This window comes from Papio anubis, chromosome 20 (genome assembly GCF_008728515.1).
Source record: "Papio anubis isolate 15944 chromosome 20, Panubis1.0, whole genome shotgun sequence".
Classification (NCBI taxonomy): Eukaryota; Metazoa; Chordata; class Mammalia; order Primates; family Cercopithecidae; genus Papio; species Papio anubis.
This window is the reverse complement of record NC_044995.1, coordinates 32373231-32392777: the sequence shown is the minus strand read 5'-3', so window position 1 is coordinate 32392777 and position 19547 is coordinate 32373231. Positions and strand designations below refer to the sequence as shown.

Genomic DNA, 19547 nt, shown 5'->3' with positions numbered 1-19547 from the left:
GACACCACCCGAGAGGAAGGCATGCTGTTACGTATCGCGGGAAAGAAAAAAATAACCACACATCCTAAGGCTTCTCTCAGCACCTGAGTTGTTAAAATGTGAAACAGACCACAGAAATGTGGGGGTTCTTGTTAAACTAGAAAATATGCACTGAATTCTCTGGGCAGGGACAAGTCCATGTTCAAGTGCTGAAAGTGCTTGAGGGATTCACCAACAACATCACAAGGCCTGTGGGGAGGGTGACCTTCTCAGTGACCCTCTGTCCCCGAGCCCCCAGCAAACACAGTGTGGCACAGACGAAGTGGAGGCAGGGCTTTTTAAAATCTCAGATGCTGCTTTATTTACCAAAGGTGCTGGCTCGGGGCTGGTTCTGCTGGCCAAGCCAGCCGATGGCTCTGGGGGTCCCAGCTCAGTCTTCCAAGGGCAAGACTGTACAGCCTTGCTGTGGGGGGTTGGGGGCAGGGTTCCCTCCCGGGGCCCTGGTGGGGTTCCCGCCCAGCGGCAGCCAGGGTGGGCAGTGGGTACCAGCACTGCCGTTTCAGGAAGGCACTTTCAGCTTCGGGGTCCCCAGGAAGAACTGCAGGACACGGTCAGCCAGGAGCGCCAGGCAGAAGTCCAGGAGCAGGACCTGGGCGATGACCAGCTTGAACTGTCGGGGCAGGGAGGGATGGTGAACTGGAGACCTGCAGCCCAGCCCAGGGTCACTGCCACAGGAGGGACTCATCAAGCTGAGCCCCAGGGTCACCTCCACAGGGCCACTGACCTCCACAGGGATGTCCACGAGGCCAAACTGGCTGTTGAAGTCGGGCGAGGAGCCGAGAAGCAGGCCGACGATGGCCAGGAGTGAAACTGCCAGACTCCACACCAGGGGCTTGTTCTCCGGCAGGCTCTCCATGAAGGGCGGGCCCTGTGGGGATGAGGGACAGATGGCTTCATGGGGTGGGGCTGGGTGGGCACACACGGAGTGTTTGGGTGGGGCCCAGGCCTTACTTTGTAGTTGATGGCGAAGGTGGCCATCTGCATGGCCATGGCCATGATGTAGACAGTGCTGTTGACCAGGCTTGGCTCAAACTCCTTGTACAAGTCCACGAACTGCTCCTGCCTACAAGGATACACGGGAGTCAGGGTCCCCTCTCCTGCTCCGGCTCACACACACTCTGTGGCTTCCTGCTACTCTGGCACAGAGCTAGTGATCTGCCTGGCCTAGTGCCCCTCCCTGGACTCCCTGGACAACCCCCAGGCTCTCCTGCTGATGTCTGTAGAGTCATCCTCCTGCTACTCTCAGCTGCAGGGACATCACCTCCTCCAAGGCAGCACTTACTTCTCGGGGCTCCGGGCCTGGGCCTCACGGTACAGGTAGACGAGGCTCAGGAAGTGCACAAAGAACTGGAGCATGACGGTGAGGATGGTGTACAGGTTGAAGATGTTAGGCAGGGGCCGTTCTCGGGAGAGGGTCTTGAGGGGCTGCAGCAGCAAGGCAGGTGGGGGAGTCAGGACCTGGCTCACTTAGGGCCACCCGGCCCACTCAGCAGGCAATAACCTTCCGGGAGAGCTTGTGTCTCTACCTCTCGGGAGAGCTTGTGTAGAGCCGCCACCAAATCCTGGGGGATTCCATGGGTCGGCACCAGTCCCCGGAGCCCTGCCTGCCTCTCACCCGAGCCCAGGGCTGCCTCCCTAGCCCTGGCTCCGCCATCCAGGCTCCCCGTGGCAGCCACAGGGGCCTGAGAATCATGAAGCAGATCCTGCCCTCCCTGGAGCCCATGGGACAGGCACAGTCCCGCCCAGCCAATCTCCTACCCCCTCCAGCCACCGGCGTCAGCCCATGCCTGTTTGGAGCCTGTATGTCCAGTTCCTGGCGGCTGGCCCCCCTGGTTCTTTACACCTCAGCCTGAGTGCCGGCGTCACACAGGCCTCCCCAGCTGTCCACCAGCCTGTCCTGTGTAGCCTGTGACCCGCTTTGTTGTTTTTTTACCTTCTTGATGATTGTTCATTGCTGGTGGGGCTCTGTGGGGCCCACCCCTGGGACCCCTGCCTGTGGACAGGTGTGGGACCCCAAGCTGTGCCACCTGGAGGGGTCTGGGTGCTTCAGTCCGCACCTGCCCTGCTGGCATTTCCTGAGCCATCCGAGGTATAGCCCCCACCTCTGGGGCCCCGAGTCCTGTAACTTGGGGATGACAATTCCCGTGCCTATAACAGCCTGGCCCTGGCTGGCCCATGCATCCCTGGCCTTCCAGCACCTCTGGGGCCCACCTTGGAACGGGAGATGAAGAGGAAGCAGCCGGCCAGCAGCAGCCCCTGTAGAGTGGCCTGGAAGTCACTGAACTTGACCCCTTCCAGGTAGAGGACGCTCTGGCTGTAGGCCAGGATGAGGGCATTGAGCGCCAGGATCTTGAACATCTGTAGCGTGGTCACCAGTGTGCAGCGGCCCTGCTTGATCACGTGGCAGACTGCAGGGTGGTAGGGAGGCAGGTGTGAGTGTGGGTATGGGTACCAAGGGGGGAACGAAGGGAGGGGGAGCGGGGGCAAGCAACTCACTGCACTGGATGGATGAGAGCTTGGAGGTGAAGGGTGCTGCGATGCTGGCATCCCCCAATTTCACAATGGGCGTGCTCTCGTCCTCGAGGTCTCGCAGCACCTGGCTCAGGCGGTCCTGTAGGGTAGGCAGTAGGCTGTCAGCCCTGGCCAGGATGGGGTGCAGCGCTTCCCGTCTTGGGACTCACCCTCTGGGAGGTTGGCTGCTCCTCGGAGGGAGGGAGCCCCGACCGCTGCTTGGCTGTCCTGGAGGTCGCTCTGATGCCACTGTTGCTCAGGGTTGGGCTGTCCCGGGGCCGCCGTCGCCGCTCGACAACCCGCTCAGGGGCGTTGGCCAAGAGCGCCACACCTGGGGGCAGGAGGGCGTCAGACGCAGAAGAGCAGGCTCCACGGAGGAGCAGATTGGTGGCTTCAGAGCCACTGCTCCTGAAGCCCCCCCCGCTGGCTCCCATGAGGACAGTTCCCAGACTTCCCATTTCACCTGACACCCTAAGGAGACCTCAGAGACCACCCATGTTGCTTTCTACAAACTACTTTAAGAAAACAAACCACCAACAACAAACGCCCACAAAAAATGCAATGAAAATACACACAACACTAGATGGCGCATCACCTGAGGTCAGGAGTCCGAGACCAGCCTGGCCAACATGGTGAAATCCCGTCTCTACTAAAAATACAAAAGTTGGATGGGCGTGGTGGCTGGCGCCTGTAATCCTAGCTACTTGGGAGGCTGAGGCAGGAGAATTGCTTGAACCTGGGAAGTAGAGGTTGCAGTGAGCTGAGACTGTACTATTGTACTCCAGCCTGGGCAACAAGCAAGAAACTGTCTAAAAAAAAAAAAAAAAAAAAAATAGGGTTGGGTGGGATGCAGTGGTTCACACCTGTAATTCTAGTGCTTTGGGAGGCCAAGGTGGGTGGATCACTTGAGGTCAGGAGTTGGAGACCAGCCTGACTGACATGGTGAAACTCCATCTCTACTAAAAATACAAAAATTAGCCAGGCGTGGAACCCGGGAGGTGGAGGTTGCAGTGAGCCGAGATTGTGCCATTGTACTCCAGCCTGGGCGACAGAGCAAGGCTCCGTCAAAAAAAAAAAAAAAAAAAAAAAAAGGACAGGGTCTTGCACTGTCACTTAGGTTAGAGTGGATCACACCACTGCCTTGAACTCCCAGACTCAAGTGATCCTCTCACCTCAGCCTCCCAAAGCACTATGATTCCAGGCAGGAACCACAGTACTCAGCCACGTGTGTGCTTTTGACAGACATCTGGGACTATGAACCATCTTTACGGCTTCAGCTCTGGGTTTTCTGAGTCACTCTCCCAACTTGTTGCCTCTCTCCTGGCCTCTGGCCTCCACCCTGCTCTGGTCCTGGGATACTCGAATCCCTTCCTGCCCTCAAAGCCCCTGACCTTGCCACCCCCTCCCATCCCCTGCACTGCTTCCTCATAGGAATTAGCGCCCCCATGGCTGTCACCAAGGGCCGGGTCTGTTTTTCTAGCTCAGTGACATGTCCTCAACACCTGGCCCACAAAGGAAGGAACCACCCAAGCCCACAGCACTCACCCACATCAGCGTGCTTCAGGGCGCCCACGTCGTTGGTGCCATCCCCACACATGAGGGTCACGTAGCCCAGCTCCTTCAGGCTGGTGATGACAAACTCCTGTGTTGGCGGAAACAGGCTGAGCAGGGGCTGCGTGCCCACCTCTGTGCCCCGACCCCTAGGGCTGGGCACATACCTTCTGCTTGGGGGCCACGCGGGCGAACACCTGCACGTGGGGGATGAGGCGGAGCAGCTGCTGGGGGTCGGTGGCCTGCAGGTGGGCCAAGCCGTCGCCTGTGAGGCACAGTGCATGCTCCAGGGCCAGTGCCCTTGGGGAGCCCCGGGCCAGGGGCAGCACGATGCTGCCGTCAATGGAGCGCCACTCGCACTGCCGGCCTGCGGGCAGCATCTAGGGTTAGGGCTGGGGGCTTGGCTTCCCTGGGCTCAGAAGCGCCCTCCCTCCACTCGGACCCCAGCACTGGCTAGTCTCTCTTCTCCGGAGCCCCCACCTCCCTAACCACGCAGGTGACCCCCAGCCCTGCTCTGGGCACTCCACGAAGAACGTCCCTCAGGTGTGCAGGGTGGAACTAAGAGCCTGGGGCCTGAGCTACTTGCCTGAGAGCATGGGACAGAGCCAGATTAGAACCCAGGCAGCCTGACCCCAGCTAAGCCATGCGCCCACCTCATGCAAGGCCCCCCAACCTGAAACACACAGAACGGGGCTATGGCGCTCTCCTTGGGAAACCCCACACCAGGCCCTCACCTCATTTATCCCTGCGCCCGTGGCCTCTCTGAAATCCTGTTTTCTCGGGGCTGGGCCCCCTCCCCACTCTGACAGGGCCCCCGAGTTCTCAACGTCCTCTTGCTCCACTTCCCCTTTCTTGACGGCTGGCCCTGGCTTGGATGCTGGGCACTGCGATGGCCGAGGGCGGCCCACCAGCCCTCCCGGCACTGGCCTGCTCACCCTGGACCGTCTCACCCTGAAGGGCAGCACACCTCCACCGGGGGGGCTGGTGCTGCAGCTGTTGCTAGACCAGCTTCACTTTTCAATCAACAATCCTGCTCATCCGCTCCAGGCCACCTGCCCACAATCCCCAGGCCCTGGAAGACCCCGGTAGCTGGGCCTGGGACCAACAGAACAGAGGGAGGGCAGGAACAGAGTCCTCTGAGAGGTGGCCTGGAGGTTCTGGAAGCCGCTCTGGCCCAGCCCTGTGGCAACCCCGCGCCATGTGGTTCTCCTTAGGGCCCTCTGTCAACACTCATGCAGGCCCTGGACTGTGTGCGCCCAGGGGGCTACACCTCTAGCCCTGGGGCAGGTATCCGGTAAGCCCCATACCTCTAGCTGGGAGGGGCTGGATCTGTATGTCTGCCTCTTCATCAGTCTGAATCCAGGGCATTGCTCAAAGAGGTTACCAGGGACAGGTTGGAGCCATGAGCTCTGGAGTCAGACTGTCTGGGTTCCAATCGTTAGCCATGGGGACATCAAGTGACCTGGGCAAGTGGGTTCACTTCTGAGCTTCTGTCCCTTCTCTACAAAGCAGGGGCCCTGAGAGCTGACCCAGCCAGCTTCCTCCTCTGTGGCGTGGGGAAGGCAAGCCACCCCGTGTGGTGCAGGGTGGGGTGGAGGGACCAACGTAGTAACACGCACGGAGTGCTCTGCCTGGGGTCTGGTCAGGCTGAACACTGGGCAAACTGTGCCATCAACTGCGGCTGAGGATGCCAGCAGTCCCTGTGCTTGGGAAGGGAGCACTCGGTACATGGGCAGCTTGCTGGGCCAAAAAGGGTGTGAGATGAGGATGATGCTGAGGATAGGGAGTAAGCGTAGTAGGAGCAGTATCTGCCCATGAGTGCACAGGAAACCTGAGCTGGCAGTCAGACTGTCGCCTCATTATGGTAAATAAACACCTACACTCCACACTTCTCGGGACCTGTGACCCAGTGAACACTCGCATGCTGTCCGAGGTGCCCAGTGGGCCAGGGCTGTGATTAGTGGTGCCACCGTGGTGCCAGGCATTTGAAGACACTGTGCTGCTGAGGCCTGGCACACAGGTGGGCTGCTGCGATGGGCGCTGTTCTTGGACTCAGGGTCCCCCTTCCCCACTGTGGGCCAGGCTAGGGCCTCACCTTTCTCAGAGGGAGGCTGCAGGATCAGCGTGTGATCCTTTTCAATGAAGTGCAGCTCCTGGGCCACATGGCATGCAGTGAGCGGGTTGTCTCCTGTGATCATGACCACCTTGGGGAGAGAGGGGCAGAAGCTCAGCAGGGCAGCCTAGGGCCAAGCTCTAGGCCAGAGACAAGGCTGCCAAGTCTCCTTCTAAGGCAGGCCACAGTGGGAGATCCTGGGCCTCTAACCGAGACCCTGAATGGGCTTCCAAGGGCCACAATCCACCCCCACCCAGGTCATTTTACACAAATGACACGTGTATGTGTCCTTCTGAAGACACCCTTAGCTTGGATTTCCAATACAAATGAACAACCTGCCCTTGAGGTGGGCCCTCTTTGCTTGGTAGCTGCCTATGGGGGTAATATTTCAGTGAACAGGAGGATGGGACCATGACCTCTGGGCCTGGTGGGGACTAACCACATCACCCATCTGACCCAGAGTCATCATCCTTTGAGACAGCTCACTCGCCCCTTGTCTTTTAGCAAAAGACACCCTAAGTCCCAAAATAGAAAACACAAGCCACCAGAAGTCACCAGGACAGGCAGACACTGCCCCCTACCCCTCAACTCCCCAGCCTCAGCTGCCTTCTCTCCAGGATGGTAGTGGATCAGGGAAGTGGAGAGAAGCGCCCCCAGCTTTCCATGACGTGGGGGATGAGGGGAGTGGTCTGTGGAGGTAAGAGGAGCCAGCATAGGCGGGTCCCAGAGTGTCCCTGGGCCAGGAGCAACGTTAGCACCTGAGCTATCATCTTGCTCAGCCAAAATGTGCAGCCTGTGAGACCTGGGTGCCCACCCCCACCATGAAGCTGTAATTGTCATCTCCTCGCCTCTACTTCCCATGCAGAGGGTGGAGCCAAGCCCTGTCCCCATACCCGGTGGGACGCGTTCTGGATCTCCCGGATCACGGCCTTGGAGTCAGCCTTGAGCGGGCAGGAGACCACGATGAAGCCAACGAACTTGAGGCTGCACTCCAGGGCCTCCCGCTTGACTTCCCGGGCCTGTGGACAGACGGGGTACCCTCACCATCTGTCCCTCCCTCTACCCACAGTCTGCATTTCCTGAGCTCTGACCATGCGCTAAGAACCAGGGGGATGATGGAAGGCCCTGTTCCCGTAGCGGGGACATGCGAGGGTTGGGAGGGGAGAAATGCCAGGAGGGTACCAGGCACGCTCGGGGGGTGGGATCTGGCAGTGACTGAGGAGTCTGGGTCCCCCGAATGTGGCTCTATGTCCTGGTTGTGGACATGGGCACACCACAGAGTCCCTTGTGGCTCAGCTTCCGAGTCAATGAAGTAGGGACTCTCCCAATAATGTTGGAATTTAGCCATGAACTCTTACTCCCCGGGGCTCCACCATATACCAGTGACTGGGCAGAGACTCCTGGCCTTAGGGAGCTCACACTGCACCAGGGGAGATGCATGATCAAGAAGGTCACAGAAATCAGAGTACTGAGTGCCACGAGAGAGGAGGTGGGAATGGAATCCAGAGGGGTGTGGAAAGGCCTCAGAAGTGCCCACTCTGAAGGCGATGACGACCTGGGCCACTGGGAAGGGGGCTCCAGGTGCAGGAATGGGGTAGAGCATGCAGGCTGTGAGCCGTGGCCTGGGCTCTGCACACAGCACTGCAACCTAAGGCTAAATTCTGGAAGGATCTGCAACTGTAGGATGCAAGCAGAACGAACAGGAGCCAGGAAGAAGCCAGGCCGCAGATGTGCCGGTGGTGGAGGCACAGGGTGGGATGTGTGGAGGATGGATGGTGAGAGGGCTGATGCCAACAAGCCCTGCCCAAGACCAGCGCAGAAGAGTAGAGCCAGGGACACACCAGGACTGGGGCGGGTGAGGCCTGCATGTGCTCTGCATGAGCCAGGACCGGGTGGTTCCCCACAGCAGGAGACAGACTGAGTGCCATTTGGGGTCTCCAAAGGTAGAAGCTAGAGGTGGGGCAAGGAGGACAAAATCGCGACCATTCAACTTGGCACTGTAGGGCACAGGAAGTGACTCAGGGAGGAGCTGACGGGCCAGGCACATGGTGAAGGCGGGTGGGGGAGCCTGGGCCCGTACCTGCTGGTGAGTGAGGTGTCCCAGCTCCTTGTACCCCAGCGCCAGGACGCGGGCTCCTTCCCGGGAGATCTCGGTGTGGATGTAGTGGTAGTCAGGCGGGCACTGGGAGAACTGCAGGGAACGCAGGGGGATGTCACGGGCTGCCCCGCGCCCCACCCCTTGCCCCAGGCTGAGGCCAGCTCACCATGGAGTGCAGGGTTTCGGGGGCCCCCTTCACGGCCGCGATGTAGCAGAGGTCAGTGGAGCCCAGCTTCTCATACGAGGCAAGCACGGACATTCGCTTCAGGGCACTGGCAAAATGAAAGCGCTGGTGAATTTTCAGCCCCTGAGTTTTAATACTTCGGGGGAATACTTTCTCATCTGGAAACAAATAAGTACGAGTCCTGAGGGGCTTTGCTCCAAAGAGGCAGCCAAGCCCCTATCTCTCCCCCCGGCCTTCCCCACCTCCCTCCTGCCACCCCCAGGGCCTGATCAGGGGCTGTGGGCTAGAGCAGAGGTTGGTCCAGAGCTGGGAGACCTGGGCTCGGAGGACCCTGGTACTGTGGCTTCCGCCAGGACAGGGCAGATTACAACCCAGAGGAACACCCAAGGATGTGGCCTGTCCTGGGTCTAAGATGAACCTCTGGCCATCCACCTCGGGGAGCATCAGAGCTGTAGGTCTGCCTGTCCCCAAGATCCTCTGAAGGGTGCAGCCCACCTGCCTAGGGCTGTGAGAGCCAGTGGCTCCCCCTTGCTGGGCCTGAGGCCCCAGCCCCTCACCTTTGGTCAGCGTCCAGTCCACGGCCGTCAGCATGGCCTTCTCTAGGGGGTCACCCACGAGGGTGCCGTCGTCCAGCTGCATGAGCGAGTGGCATGAGGCCAGGGCCCGGTGTGTTTCTACAGGGATGTTGGACACAGGAGTCACCTCCTTCCCGTCTCTGCAAGGACAGGGAACAGCTGGTTACAGGGTGCAGGCGGGTAGGGCGAAGCTACATCTCCATCAGCAGAAGAACCCATTGACATTCATTCTGTGCCAGTCACTGGGGGCCTTGGGCGCCAACTGTGTCTTTGAGACCCGCACCTGCTTCACAGATGCCCCCAGAAGCCAGGCATCGTGCATGCAGGTACTGCGGTCGCATGGCTGGCGTGGGATGTTCCAGGCCTGAGCTAAGCCCCCATGCCGCTGCCACGGCTCACACCCAGGACTTTGTGGGGAGCCCCTGGAAATGAACCCCTGAGGCAGGGCCTCTGACGGGCCCTCACTGCAACAGCTTGGGGTGGATGGGCCACCTGTCTCTCAACTTCCCAGAAACTCCATCTGGGTGACCTTTGGCCCAGGCCCCCGACACTCACCTCAGCCCGGCAACACCGCGCACCACCAGGCTGTCACTGGTCAAGGTCCCCGTCTTGTCAAAGCAGCACACCTCGACCTTGCCAGCAAAGGGGATCCGGAAGGGCTCTGTGCAGTACATGTCTAGGGGTGGGAGTGAGGTCAGGGGTCCTGCTTGGCCCCAGCCCACTCGGCCCCACCCCATTTGACACACTCACAGAGCTTGGCCAGGGCAATGAGGGAGGTGTTCACGGCCAGGGACAGCTCGATGGGCAGCTCAGGAGGCACAACCGAGGTGAGGATCAGGGTGCACTCCAGAAACAGCTTGTAGCGGTTCCGGCTGGGGTCCTTGGTACCTGTGGAGACAGGGCCTGCCAGCCTGGGGCCTCGGAGGGCGGGAGTAGGGGACCGCAGAGGCCGTGGCGCTTACCTTCAATCCATACGTAGGCGGCTGCAGCAATGGCAAACACCAGGAGGAAGAGGATGAAGATGAAGGTCTCCAGGTTGTTCGCAGTCACCCTCTTGACCCCGAAGAGGATGGTGCGCAGCAGTTTGCCCTGGAGGGATGGAGGGACAGTCTTTCTGCTGTCTGGGCTCCCTCCAGCACCTCAGGCCTGGGAGAGGGGGCCTGGTCTCGGGGTGGCCTCTGTACCCTGGCCCAGGTCCAGGGCTGTGCTGCCAGAGTCAGCCCATGGGGTAGATGTTCTGAGGTCTGAAAGGGTTGATGCCTTGGCTGTCCAACTGCCCTGGGGTCCACCCTCCCCAGACCTGGCCCTGCACCTGGGATGTGTTGAATCCGGTTCGCAAGACGTAGGCCACACACCCGTTGTCTACCGCTGGGGAGAGAAGCAGAGTCACCATCATGCCTGTCTCCTCGTCCTGACTCTCTCATGATCAAGCAAACGGGCAAAGTGGGTGGGAGCCCAGATACCCCTAGATGCTTGTGAGGCACCTACGCTTCAGGCCCGTGGTGGCTTTCTGTGGGGGAATGTGCTGCACCACCTTGGTGCCCCCGAAGATGACATGTAGCCGGGAGTCGGCCTGGAGGTCCAGCACCCTGTCTGGGCTGAGGTCTTCGATGGGTTCCTGGGGAGGAAGATCATGAATCTGGATGACCAGGCCCACCTTGGTTCCTTTTCCATCTGAGTTCCTGGACAGCTGGACCTTGAGGCTGGAATGAGCCAGGGGGCTCCCCACCCAACCAGCACATTCCACCCAGCTCCTGGGTCCTCACCCTCACCCCGTCCTGTCTTTCCCCACTGCACTCACAGTACCCGTTCCCTGGGGCCTGCACCTAGCCTCGTCCGGGACTCACCCGCTCCAGGCTGCTCCCAGCCCACCTTGGTCTGACATCCCAGGGCACCAATGTACCCTGGATGCCCTTGGCTCTCTCACCTCCTTCCTCGCCCCCACCACCCAGCTCCCCAGTACACAGAGCTCATCCATGCTCACCCTGCCTCCTCCGCCTGTGCCTGGGGGGGATCCCTGCCACCCCCTGGGCCTCCACCTCCTGGCCTGTTTCCTCCTGAGTAGTTTGAGGATCCCCATCCCCCACCAAGCACCTTCATCTGTGGCACGGACTCCCCCGTGAGCATGGCCTCGTCCACGATGCAGCGGCCTCGCAGCAGAAGCACGTCACACGGCACCAGGTTCTCCTGTGGGGAGCGGCCTGCAGGGCAGAGGTAGGAGGGTTGGCCAGAGGCCCTGAGGCTGGGGGTCCCACTGGGACTGAGCAGAACCCGGCCTCACCGATGGAGACGATGTCCCCTGGTACGATCTCATCACTGGCAATGGGCCTCCACTTGCGGCTTCGGTAGACCTGGGTGGGACACGCGTGTGTCAGCACAGAAGCCGCATCTGTGCCGCGCCCCCTACCTGGGTCTCCCCAGCAGCTGCACCTGGATCATGTGGGGCTTGTTGCCCATCTTCCGGATCTCCGACATGTTCCGCATCTGCTGCTGCACCAGCGAGGCCTCGAACGCCACCAGCATGGATAGCGTGAAAACGCTGTAGTACCAGTACTCATCCAGGCACCAGAGCCCCACACAGAACACCTGTGGGACGCCAGCCCGTCTGTTCTTGCTCTACCTGCCCTGTTCCCATGAGCCCCTTCTTTCTGCCCACCGGCTCTGACATGTGAGGACGGGGAGAAGCTTCCAGGTTTGGAAGTGGTGGGCAGGCTTGCTCCAGCCAGGAAAGCCCCAAAGGAGGAAATGGGGAGATGGGCCAGAGCTGCTGCCTTACCTGAAATACAAAGAAGGGGGCTGTGGCTCTCTCCTTGAAAAGCTCCGAGAAGTCAGGCACCACCATCTCAGCCCTGCAAGAGACCAGGCCCCATCCTGTTCCCAGGGCAAGGCCTCTGGGGTGTGGAGCCTCCACCCTGACCCCTCCAACCTGAGCATGGCAGGCCCCTCTCAAGAAACCAAGAGCCACATGTGGGTGTCAGGAGCCCTGGCGAGCTTCCAGATGGGAGGATCCATTTGACTGTGGCTCTCCCTCATTCTGGCTGTGCCTGGGGTAGACACGCTGCCCGCCCACAGCCCTCGGCTCTGCATAAACCAGATGAAGCTCCTGAATCTGCAATATGCTCTTCCCGGCAGCCTGGGGCTGGCGTCAGACGAGAGCCCATCATCTGGTCGAATGACGCAGCAAGTAGAGAAGGAACCTCTGATTGAAGGATGGAGGCCCTGAAGCTACAGACAGCAGAAGACACTGAGACCCAGCCCCACCAAAGCTGAGATCTTCTACGATTCCTGAATTAAAGCCCCAGAATGGGTCAAGTAGGGTGGTTCATGCCTGTAATCCCAGCACTTTGGGAGGCCGAGGCAGGAGGAGTGCTTGAGCCCAGGAGTTGGAGACTAGCCTGGGCAACACCACGAGACCTTCTCTTTACAAAAATTTAAAAATTAGCTGGGGGTGGTGGTGCGTGCCTGTGGTCCCAGCTGTTTGGGAGGCTGAGGCAGGACGAATGCTTGAGCCCAGGAGTTCAAGGCTGCAGTGAGCCATGATCACACCACTGCACTCCAGCCTGGGTAACAGAGTTAGACCCTGTCTCCAAAAAAAAAAAAAACCACAAAACAAACAAACAAAAACGAAACGCTCAAGAATGCAACAACTCGGGCCTAAGGGTGTGTTCTGCAGCACTCTGTGCTAGGGCCCAATCTGATCAGGGCGCCAGTCATGTCAACGAGGGTCATTCTCGCTCTGCCCTTTAACTGGATGGACGTCTTATGTATGGGATGTGAGAAGAGGAAACCAAAGAGCAACCCCTTTGCTATCAAACAATAAGCCCTTCCCTTGTATCTTGCTGGGTACCTTTGCGTGAGTAAGAAGAGCATGAAAGGGAATGTAGTTGCCACAGGTCATTAATGTGACTGGCCAACCTTGGGGTAGGGGAAGTCGCTAAATGTTTCTTATAAATCCTTGTATTAGATTGATAGTTGTAGTCAACGTAATTGTAATCTCTGAACAGTGATTAAATCAGGAAAGAGCTCCCTAGGTGTTCTGTGGGTTTCCAGGTTGAGGACCATTGTCACAAGGCCATGATGGGGTCTGGAGCCCAGTTCTCAGCTCCCAGCCACGTGTCAGCATTTGCAGTTTTGGTGAAGATGAAGGGATAGGGTGTGCATCACACATTGGCCATTGTATTCAGTACAAAAGACCAGACCTGGTCACTGTCTTCATCACCATTCCTGAAGCGCTGAGACGCGCAGACACGAAACAGTGAGGATTAAAATGTTCAGGTTGGGTGCAGTGACTCACGCCTGTAATCCCAGCACTTTGGGAGGCTGACTTAAGAGGATCGCTTGAGGCCAGGAGTTTGAGACAAGCCTGGGCAACATGGCGAGACCCCATCTCTACAGAAATAAACACATTTTTAAAGAATTTAAAATGAAGCAGTTGCTGAGGAGGGGCCACAGGCCAGACTCCTGTGGAGAACCTTATACTCTGGGTCTCACACCTCAGAGCACGGGCTTCCAGCTGCAGGCCCTCTGGGGTTCCTGCCAACAGGCAAGTTCAGGGGAGACTGGACTTAGAGCATGTTGCTCAAACGGCGTCACATTCACCTGGGATGTTTGGCTAAAAGGGCAGATTTGGCCAGGTGCAGTGGCTCACGCCTGTAATGCCAGCACTTTGGAAGGCCAACATGGGAGGATCACCTGAGGTCAGGAGTTCGAGACCAGCCTGGCCAACATGGTGAAACCCTTGTCCCTACTAAAAATACAAAAATTAGCCAGGGGTGGTGGGGGGGGCCTGTATTCCCAGCTACTTGGCAGGCTGAAGCAGGAGAATTGCTTGAACTAGGAAGGCGGAGGTTGTGGTGAGCTGAGATTGCGTCACTGCACTCCAGCCTAGGTGACAGAGCGAGACTCAGTCTCAAAAAAAATAATATTAATAATAAATAAATAAATAAAAGGGCAGATGCCTCTGTCCCGTTTCCTAGGCATCCTGAATCAGGAGAGGAGCAGGACAGAAAGGCAAAGGTGCTACAAGCAAATCAAGGACTCACTTGTTGCTCCCAAATTTCTTCTCAGCTGCTCGGATCTCTGAGTCTTCCTGGAAGCCTCTGTTGCTCTGATAGTATGAGAAGGCGTTTCCCACAGGAAAGGCCACGGGGACAAACTGCTTCTTCTCCAGGGCATCGTAGGAATACTTGATCTTCTGGAATTCGAAGGACAGCACCTCGAGCCCGTCTTCACCCTGTGGCAGAAGATGTGTTCGCCACAGAGGCCCCTGACCTTGGGGTGTCAGCGCCTGAGAATCCCACTCAAGCCCCTCCTCCAGGAGCCCAGCAGGCAGTCCCTACCTCATTGCGGTGCAGGGCCACAAGCTCTGTGGAGCCATTGTTGGGGGTTGGCACCACCTTCACAAACGTCGCTTTGCTGGGGTCATACTCCTGACAGAGACAAAGAAAGCACTGTGGCTCAGCTCTTCTCAACCTACAGTTCTAAGACCTCCCCTGGGGAGGTTTTGGATGCAGCAGCTCTATGGGCATATTCTGAAACATGCCACTGGGCTCTGGTGCTGCCTCTGTCACTCCTTCGTCTATCATCAGGACAAAGGAGACCACCTTGCTGTGCCTCTGGTGCCATACTTAAAGCTGAGAGCACAAGGCTGTACGCGGTGACTCACACCTGTAATCCCAGCACTTTGGGAGGCCAAGCTGGGTGGATTACTTGAGGTCAGGAGTTCGAGATTACCCTGGCCAAAGTGGCGAAACCCTGTCTCAACTAAAAATACAAAAATGAGACGGACATGGTGGTGCACACCTATAATCTCAGCTACTTGAACCTGGGAGGCGGAGGTTGCAGTGAACCAAGATTGCATCACTACACTCCAGGCTGGGTGATAGAGTGAGACCCCATCTCAATTAAAAAAACAACAACAACAAAACAGCCAGGCACAGTGGCTCACGCCTGTAATCCCAGCACTTTGGGAGGCCAAGGCAGGCAGATCACGACGTCAGGAGATTGAGACCATCCTGGCTAACACGGTGAAACTCCATCTCCACTAAAAATACAAAAAATTAGCCGGGTGTGGTGGCAGGTGCCTGCAGTCCCAGCTACTTGGCAGGTTGAGGCAGGAGAATGGCGTGAACCTGGGAGGCAGAGCTTGCAGTAAGCCAAGATCGCGCCACCACACTCCAGCCTGGGTGACAGAGAGAAACTCCGTCTCAAAATAAAAAGGTCGGGCGCAGTGGCTCACGCCTGTAATCCCAGCACTTTGGGAGGCCGGGGCAGTGGGGCGGGGGTGGGGGCAAATCACGAGGTCAGGAGTTCGAGGCCTGGCCAATATGGTGAAACCCCGTCTCTACTAAAAATACAAAAAAAAAAAAAAAAAAAAACAGTTGGGCATGGTGGCAGTCACCTCTAGTCTCAGCTACTTGGGAGGCTGAGGCAGAAGAATCACTTGAACCCGGGAGGCGGAGGTTGCAGTAAGCCGAGGTTGTGCCACTGCACTCCAGCCTGGGCTACAAAGCCAGACTCCGTCTCACAAACAAACAAAAACCTCCAAAAAACAAAATAAAAACAAAAACAACAAAAACAAAAAAGCTGGGAAGCTGGGTGCACAGACAGCACCGAATGTCCAGGACTCTGCTCTGCTGATGGTGACATGAACTCAAATAGGAAGAAGGCTGCCAGGCACCCACCCAGTATGCCCTCAATTCACATGAGCCAAGCCCCCGCCCCCATCACAGGCCCCCTGGCCTTCTGCTCAGCTCTGCCTCTTCCACCAACCCTGCTCACTACACTCCACAGCTCCACATGCACATGGGGCTCCACCGCGCTTCAGCCTCAGCAAAGGGCCTTCCAACGTGTTTTCTCTGCCCGGAATACACATTCACACAGCTCCTTTGCTGCCTCAGGCTTTTGCTGAAACATCACCTTCCCAGGAGCCCCTCCCTGGCTGCCCCATCTAAAGTTCCCGGCAATGTTCCATCCTGTCCTGATGTTAGATGTCATCTCTCTTTAGCATCAACTGCTGACTATGAGTTCTCCCTCCCAGTAACACCACAAAGGCAGGGGGATTTGTCTGTTTTGTTCACTGCTGTTTCCCCAGTACCAAGGACACAGAAATGTTGAATGGAGCTCGTTCAGTGCTCCCTGGATCCCGTGAACCGCATCCATCCCTCTGCGGCTCTGCTAGACGGAGCCGCGTGGAGACCCGGGAGCACAATGACGATCCGCAGAAACAAAGCACCATCCCACGGGTGGTTCATGGGCCTCCAAACCAGGCAGCAAATAATAACAATCACATAACTACAAATGTGACGTCATGGAAGAAAGGTACAAGAGGCTATACGCCATGCTGGCCCCAGGGAGGGCACTTTGCAGATATCATCTCCGTTCTCATGATGGCACCCAGAGGTAGGTGTTACGGTTCTCAGTTTACAGAACGGGGAAACTGAAACTCAGAAGGCAGAAGCGGCCCTTTCTGAGCTCTGAATCAAACCCAGACCCGCCTCTCCTGGCTGATGGCTGTTCAGCTCCTCCCACTTCTCCAGCCCTGGAGAGGAAGTTAAGAGCTAAGCTGTTTAGCTGCAGGTCAAAAGGCAGCTGAAGTCTGAGCGGTGCCACAGTCCCCTTAACCTCTATTTTGTCCCTCATTGGCATCTTTCACTGTACTACCTCAAAAGCCACCAAGTTGAGCTCCTCCCCTGGGATAAATCTCTTTGAAGGACAGAACAGGTTCAGTCTCTCAGGAGAGAAGAATGAGGATTCTACCCACATTCAGAGCCAGAGAGGGTAGGGGGCTTCTGTCTTTCTGTGGCCCTTGATGCTGTTCCCTTTTCCTCTTCTTGAGGCAAACACACTCCTGGGATCAGAGGGGAAGCGTCCTGATATACCTCAGTGTCCATGGCTGCAAACCTGCTGGTGTCACCTGAGGCAGGCCCAGAGAGATGGCACAGTCACTGCTTCAGGCCCAGGGCAGCTCACATTCACCAACTCCTCCGACGACACTTGGTCATTCAGAACTATAGGTCAGGAGCGCGACCTTGCTTGCTGTTGTATCCTGAGCAGAACTATCACCACCCTCATTTTGCGAAAAGACATCATGTTAGTGACTCGCTCATAAACACTTCTGCCTCTCTTCAACATTGTAATTAACTGCATTTCATGCTCCCTTCCATCACAGTATGGAAGACCACTGAGCACTGGACAGCAAGACTTGGTTCAGTCTACGAACAAATTAAGCTTCATAGATGGGGGAAACCTATCCCAGTGGTCTCGCCTTACACTTTGAAAACCAAGGTAGGAGACAAACGAGAAGGAAGATAGGCCCGTTTCCAAAACAACAAGAGTAGTCGCTAATATGGGAACTAGCATTAACAAGTCCTACCTGACCTGGGCGACGTACGCTGGGCCCTGCGCTAAGCCTTTTACAAGTATTACATTATTGAATCTAAATGACCATACCAGGGAGGACTTCAGAGAAAGGAAATAACCCGCACCAGGGTTGCACAGCAAGTCAGCAGCGGGGTCATGATTAAGCCTGCGCCGAAGTGTAGAGGGTGCCCCTGGGGACCCAGGCCCAGCAGATGGGTGGCCCAGGTCGGGATGGTGACCGACAGGAAGGCCGCAGCTGGGACCTACGGCGAGGCCCGACCGTGCTGGGGGTCGGGCTCGCGCGTACACACTTACCGGGGTGCAGGTGAGCGCGCAATGCGCGTGCACAGACCAATGCCCCGAGAGGACAGTGAGCGCGTGCGCGAGGCAGATGGTGGCAAGCACGAGCAGCGCGGCTTCGGGGATCTGCACCCAACTGCTGCCCCAGCCCCAGCAGCCAGCGGCTGCGGCACCCAACCAGGCCGGATAGAGCAGCCCGGCGAATGGCAGCACTGTGAGGCGCCGCAGCAGCGCCAACCGCCGATACGGCCACACGGCAGCGACCAGCTCGTCACCGTTCGCTATGAGCGCCGGCCCGGCGGCAAGGAGCGCGCGCGGCTGCGGCCCGGGCTTGGGCTGCCCGTCAGGCCGGGCCCCGCAAGGCCGGACCCCGCAGGGCACCGCGTTGCCCACCGCCGCCGCTGCCGCCATCTTTCCTAGGGCCCGCGCTCACTTCCGGACAGAGGAACGCCTCACTTCCGAAGTTTTACTTCCGGTAAGCCCTGAGCGCCGCCATGGCGGCCTGGACTATGAAGAGCCGGGGCAACAGAGCAGGCGGGCCCCGGCAGGGACTACTGCGGATGCCGCCATGACAGGCTGTGGCCGGAAGAAGAGGCACGGCGTCGCCATGACAGAGAGGGACTGAAAGACCTAACGCTGCCTGCCTTCGCTGCCACGCCGGACCGAGACCGGAAAAGAAGAGGCCGGCAAGGCGGGCTGGGCGCCACCATGACAGCCTGAATCAAAAAAAGCGAGCCCTCCTCCGTGACTACACCAGCACCATCTGTCACGAGGGGCGGAGCCTGCACCCTGCAGAGGCGGGGTCGGGAACTCCGGCGTTCCGGAGGCGGGGCCTGTTGCGAGGGCGGGAGGGGCTTGTGAGGGGCGGGGTCGGGGACCGCCCCGGAACACAAACACACCGGACCAGATGGGAATTATAAAGAAACCCAGCCAGTCGGGCCGGGCGCGGTGGCTCAAGCCTGTAATCCCCAGCACTTTGGGAGGCCGAGACAGGCGAGATCACAAGGTCAAGGAGATCAAAGAGACCGTCCTAGCTAACACGGTGAAACCCATCTCTACTAAAAATACAAGAGAAAATTAGCCGGGCGAGGTGGCGGGCGCCTGTAGTCCCAGCTACTGGGGAGGCTAGAGGCAGGAGAATAGCCCATAAAACTCTCAAAACAAAGCACAATGGCTCAAATCACCTCCTTAAAGGCAGCTCAAACCCGTCTCAAAAAAAACCAGTCGGTGGCTCCACCTGTAATCCAACACTTTAGGAGGCCGAGGTGGGGATTGCTTGAGGTCAGGGCTCAGGACCAGCCTGGCCAACATGGTGGAGCCAGGTCTTGAAATTGCAGGGTTGGTACGGGTGAGCATGTATTGATCACATTTAGCAGGATGAGGTGCTGGCTAGGACGGGTGAGGGTGGGATTCGCGAAAAGCCATTTGGCTAACAGAGCAAAACTGTCTCAAAAAAAATGAAACCACATCTCTACTAAAAATACAAAAATTAGCCGGGCGTGGTGGCACATGCCTGTAATCCTAGCTACTCGGGAGAATGAGGCAGGAGAATTGCTTGAGCCTGGGAGACGGAGGTTGCAGTGAGCCAAGATTGCTCAGCCTTGCCAACAGAGCAAGACTGTCTCCGAAAAAAAGAAAAATGAATTACAAAAAGTTACTACTTTAACATAAAAAATGAAAATTTGGTGTTTACTTGAAATTACATGGTTCTATATTATTAACTGTACTGTTGCATAAACGCAATTTGAACAAAACCACATTAGGACTACTTACCAGTACCAATCAGTAGGATTAAACAATTAGTATGTGTGACAA

The 19547-nt window shown here is 57.6% G+C and overlaps 1 protein-coding gene across 7 annotated transcripts; it reads right to left on the bottom strand.

Moving 5' to 3' along the window:
* Window positions 1-314: 314 nt before the first annotated feature.
* On the bottom strand, window positions 315-18553 carry ATP13A1 (ATPase 13A1). Of its 7 annotated transcripts, none has more exons than XM_021930938.2 (26): window positions 17748-18553; window positions 14411-14500; window positions 14114-14337; window positions 11848-11920; window positions 11502-11657; window positions 11353-11422; window positions 11166-11272; window positions 10560-10689; window positions 10384-10439; window positions 10034-10160; window positions 9822-9959; window positions 9627-9747; window positions 9054-9211; window positions 8479-8654; window positions 8295-8405; window positions 7108-7233; window positions 6197-6305; window positions 4269-4468; window positions 4096-4192; window positions 2721-2881; window positions 2536-2650; window positions 2251-2447; window positions 1322-1464; window positions 991-1102; window positions 764-907; window positions 315-649 (listed from the first exon to the last, which is right to left on the bottom strand). In XM_021930938.2, the coding sequence occupies exons 1-26, from the start codon at window positions 18141-18143 to the stop codon at window positions 539-541; spliced, it is 3648 nt and encodes a 1215-aa protein (XP_021786630.1). In that variant the 5' UTR covers window positions 18144-18553; the 3' UTR covers window positions 315-538. The 7 variants fall into 7 exon arrangements, 6 of the variants coding, with proteins under 6 accessions (XP_021786630.1, XP_003915283.1, XP_021786628.1 ...); XM_003915234.4 differs by having other exon boundaries at window positions 14114-14304; XM_021930936.2 differs by having other exon boundaries at window positions 764-1102.
* Between the last annotated feature and the right edge of the window lie 994 nt (window positions 18554-19547).

What these genes read in the sequence shown, in the direction of transcription:
- ATP13A1 (XM_021930936.2), bottom strand. Translation starts at nt 18,143, where the DNA reads ATGGCGGCAGCGGCGGCGGTGGGCAACGCGGTGCCCTGCGGGGTCCGG. An exon ending in CGCGGTGTTGCCGGGCTGAG is followed by an intron (nt 9,212 to 9,626) that starts GTGAGTGTCGGG and finishes CTGTCCTTGCAG; the next exon opens with AGACGGGAAGGAGGTGACTC. An exon ending in TCCAGAACGCGTCCCACCGG is followed by an intron (nt 6,306 to 7,107) that starts GTATGGGGACAG and finishes TCTCTCCCCAAG; the next exon opens with GTGGTCATGATCACAGGAGA.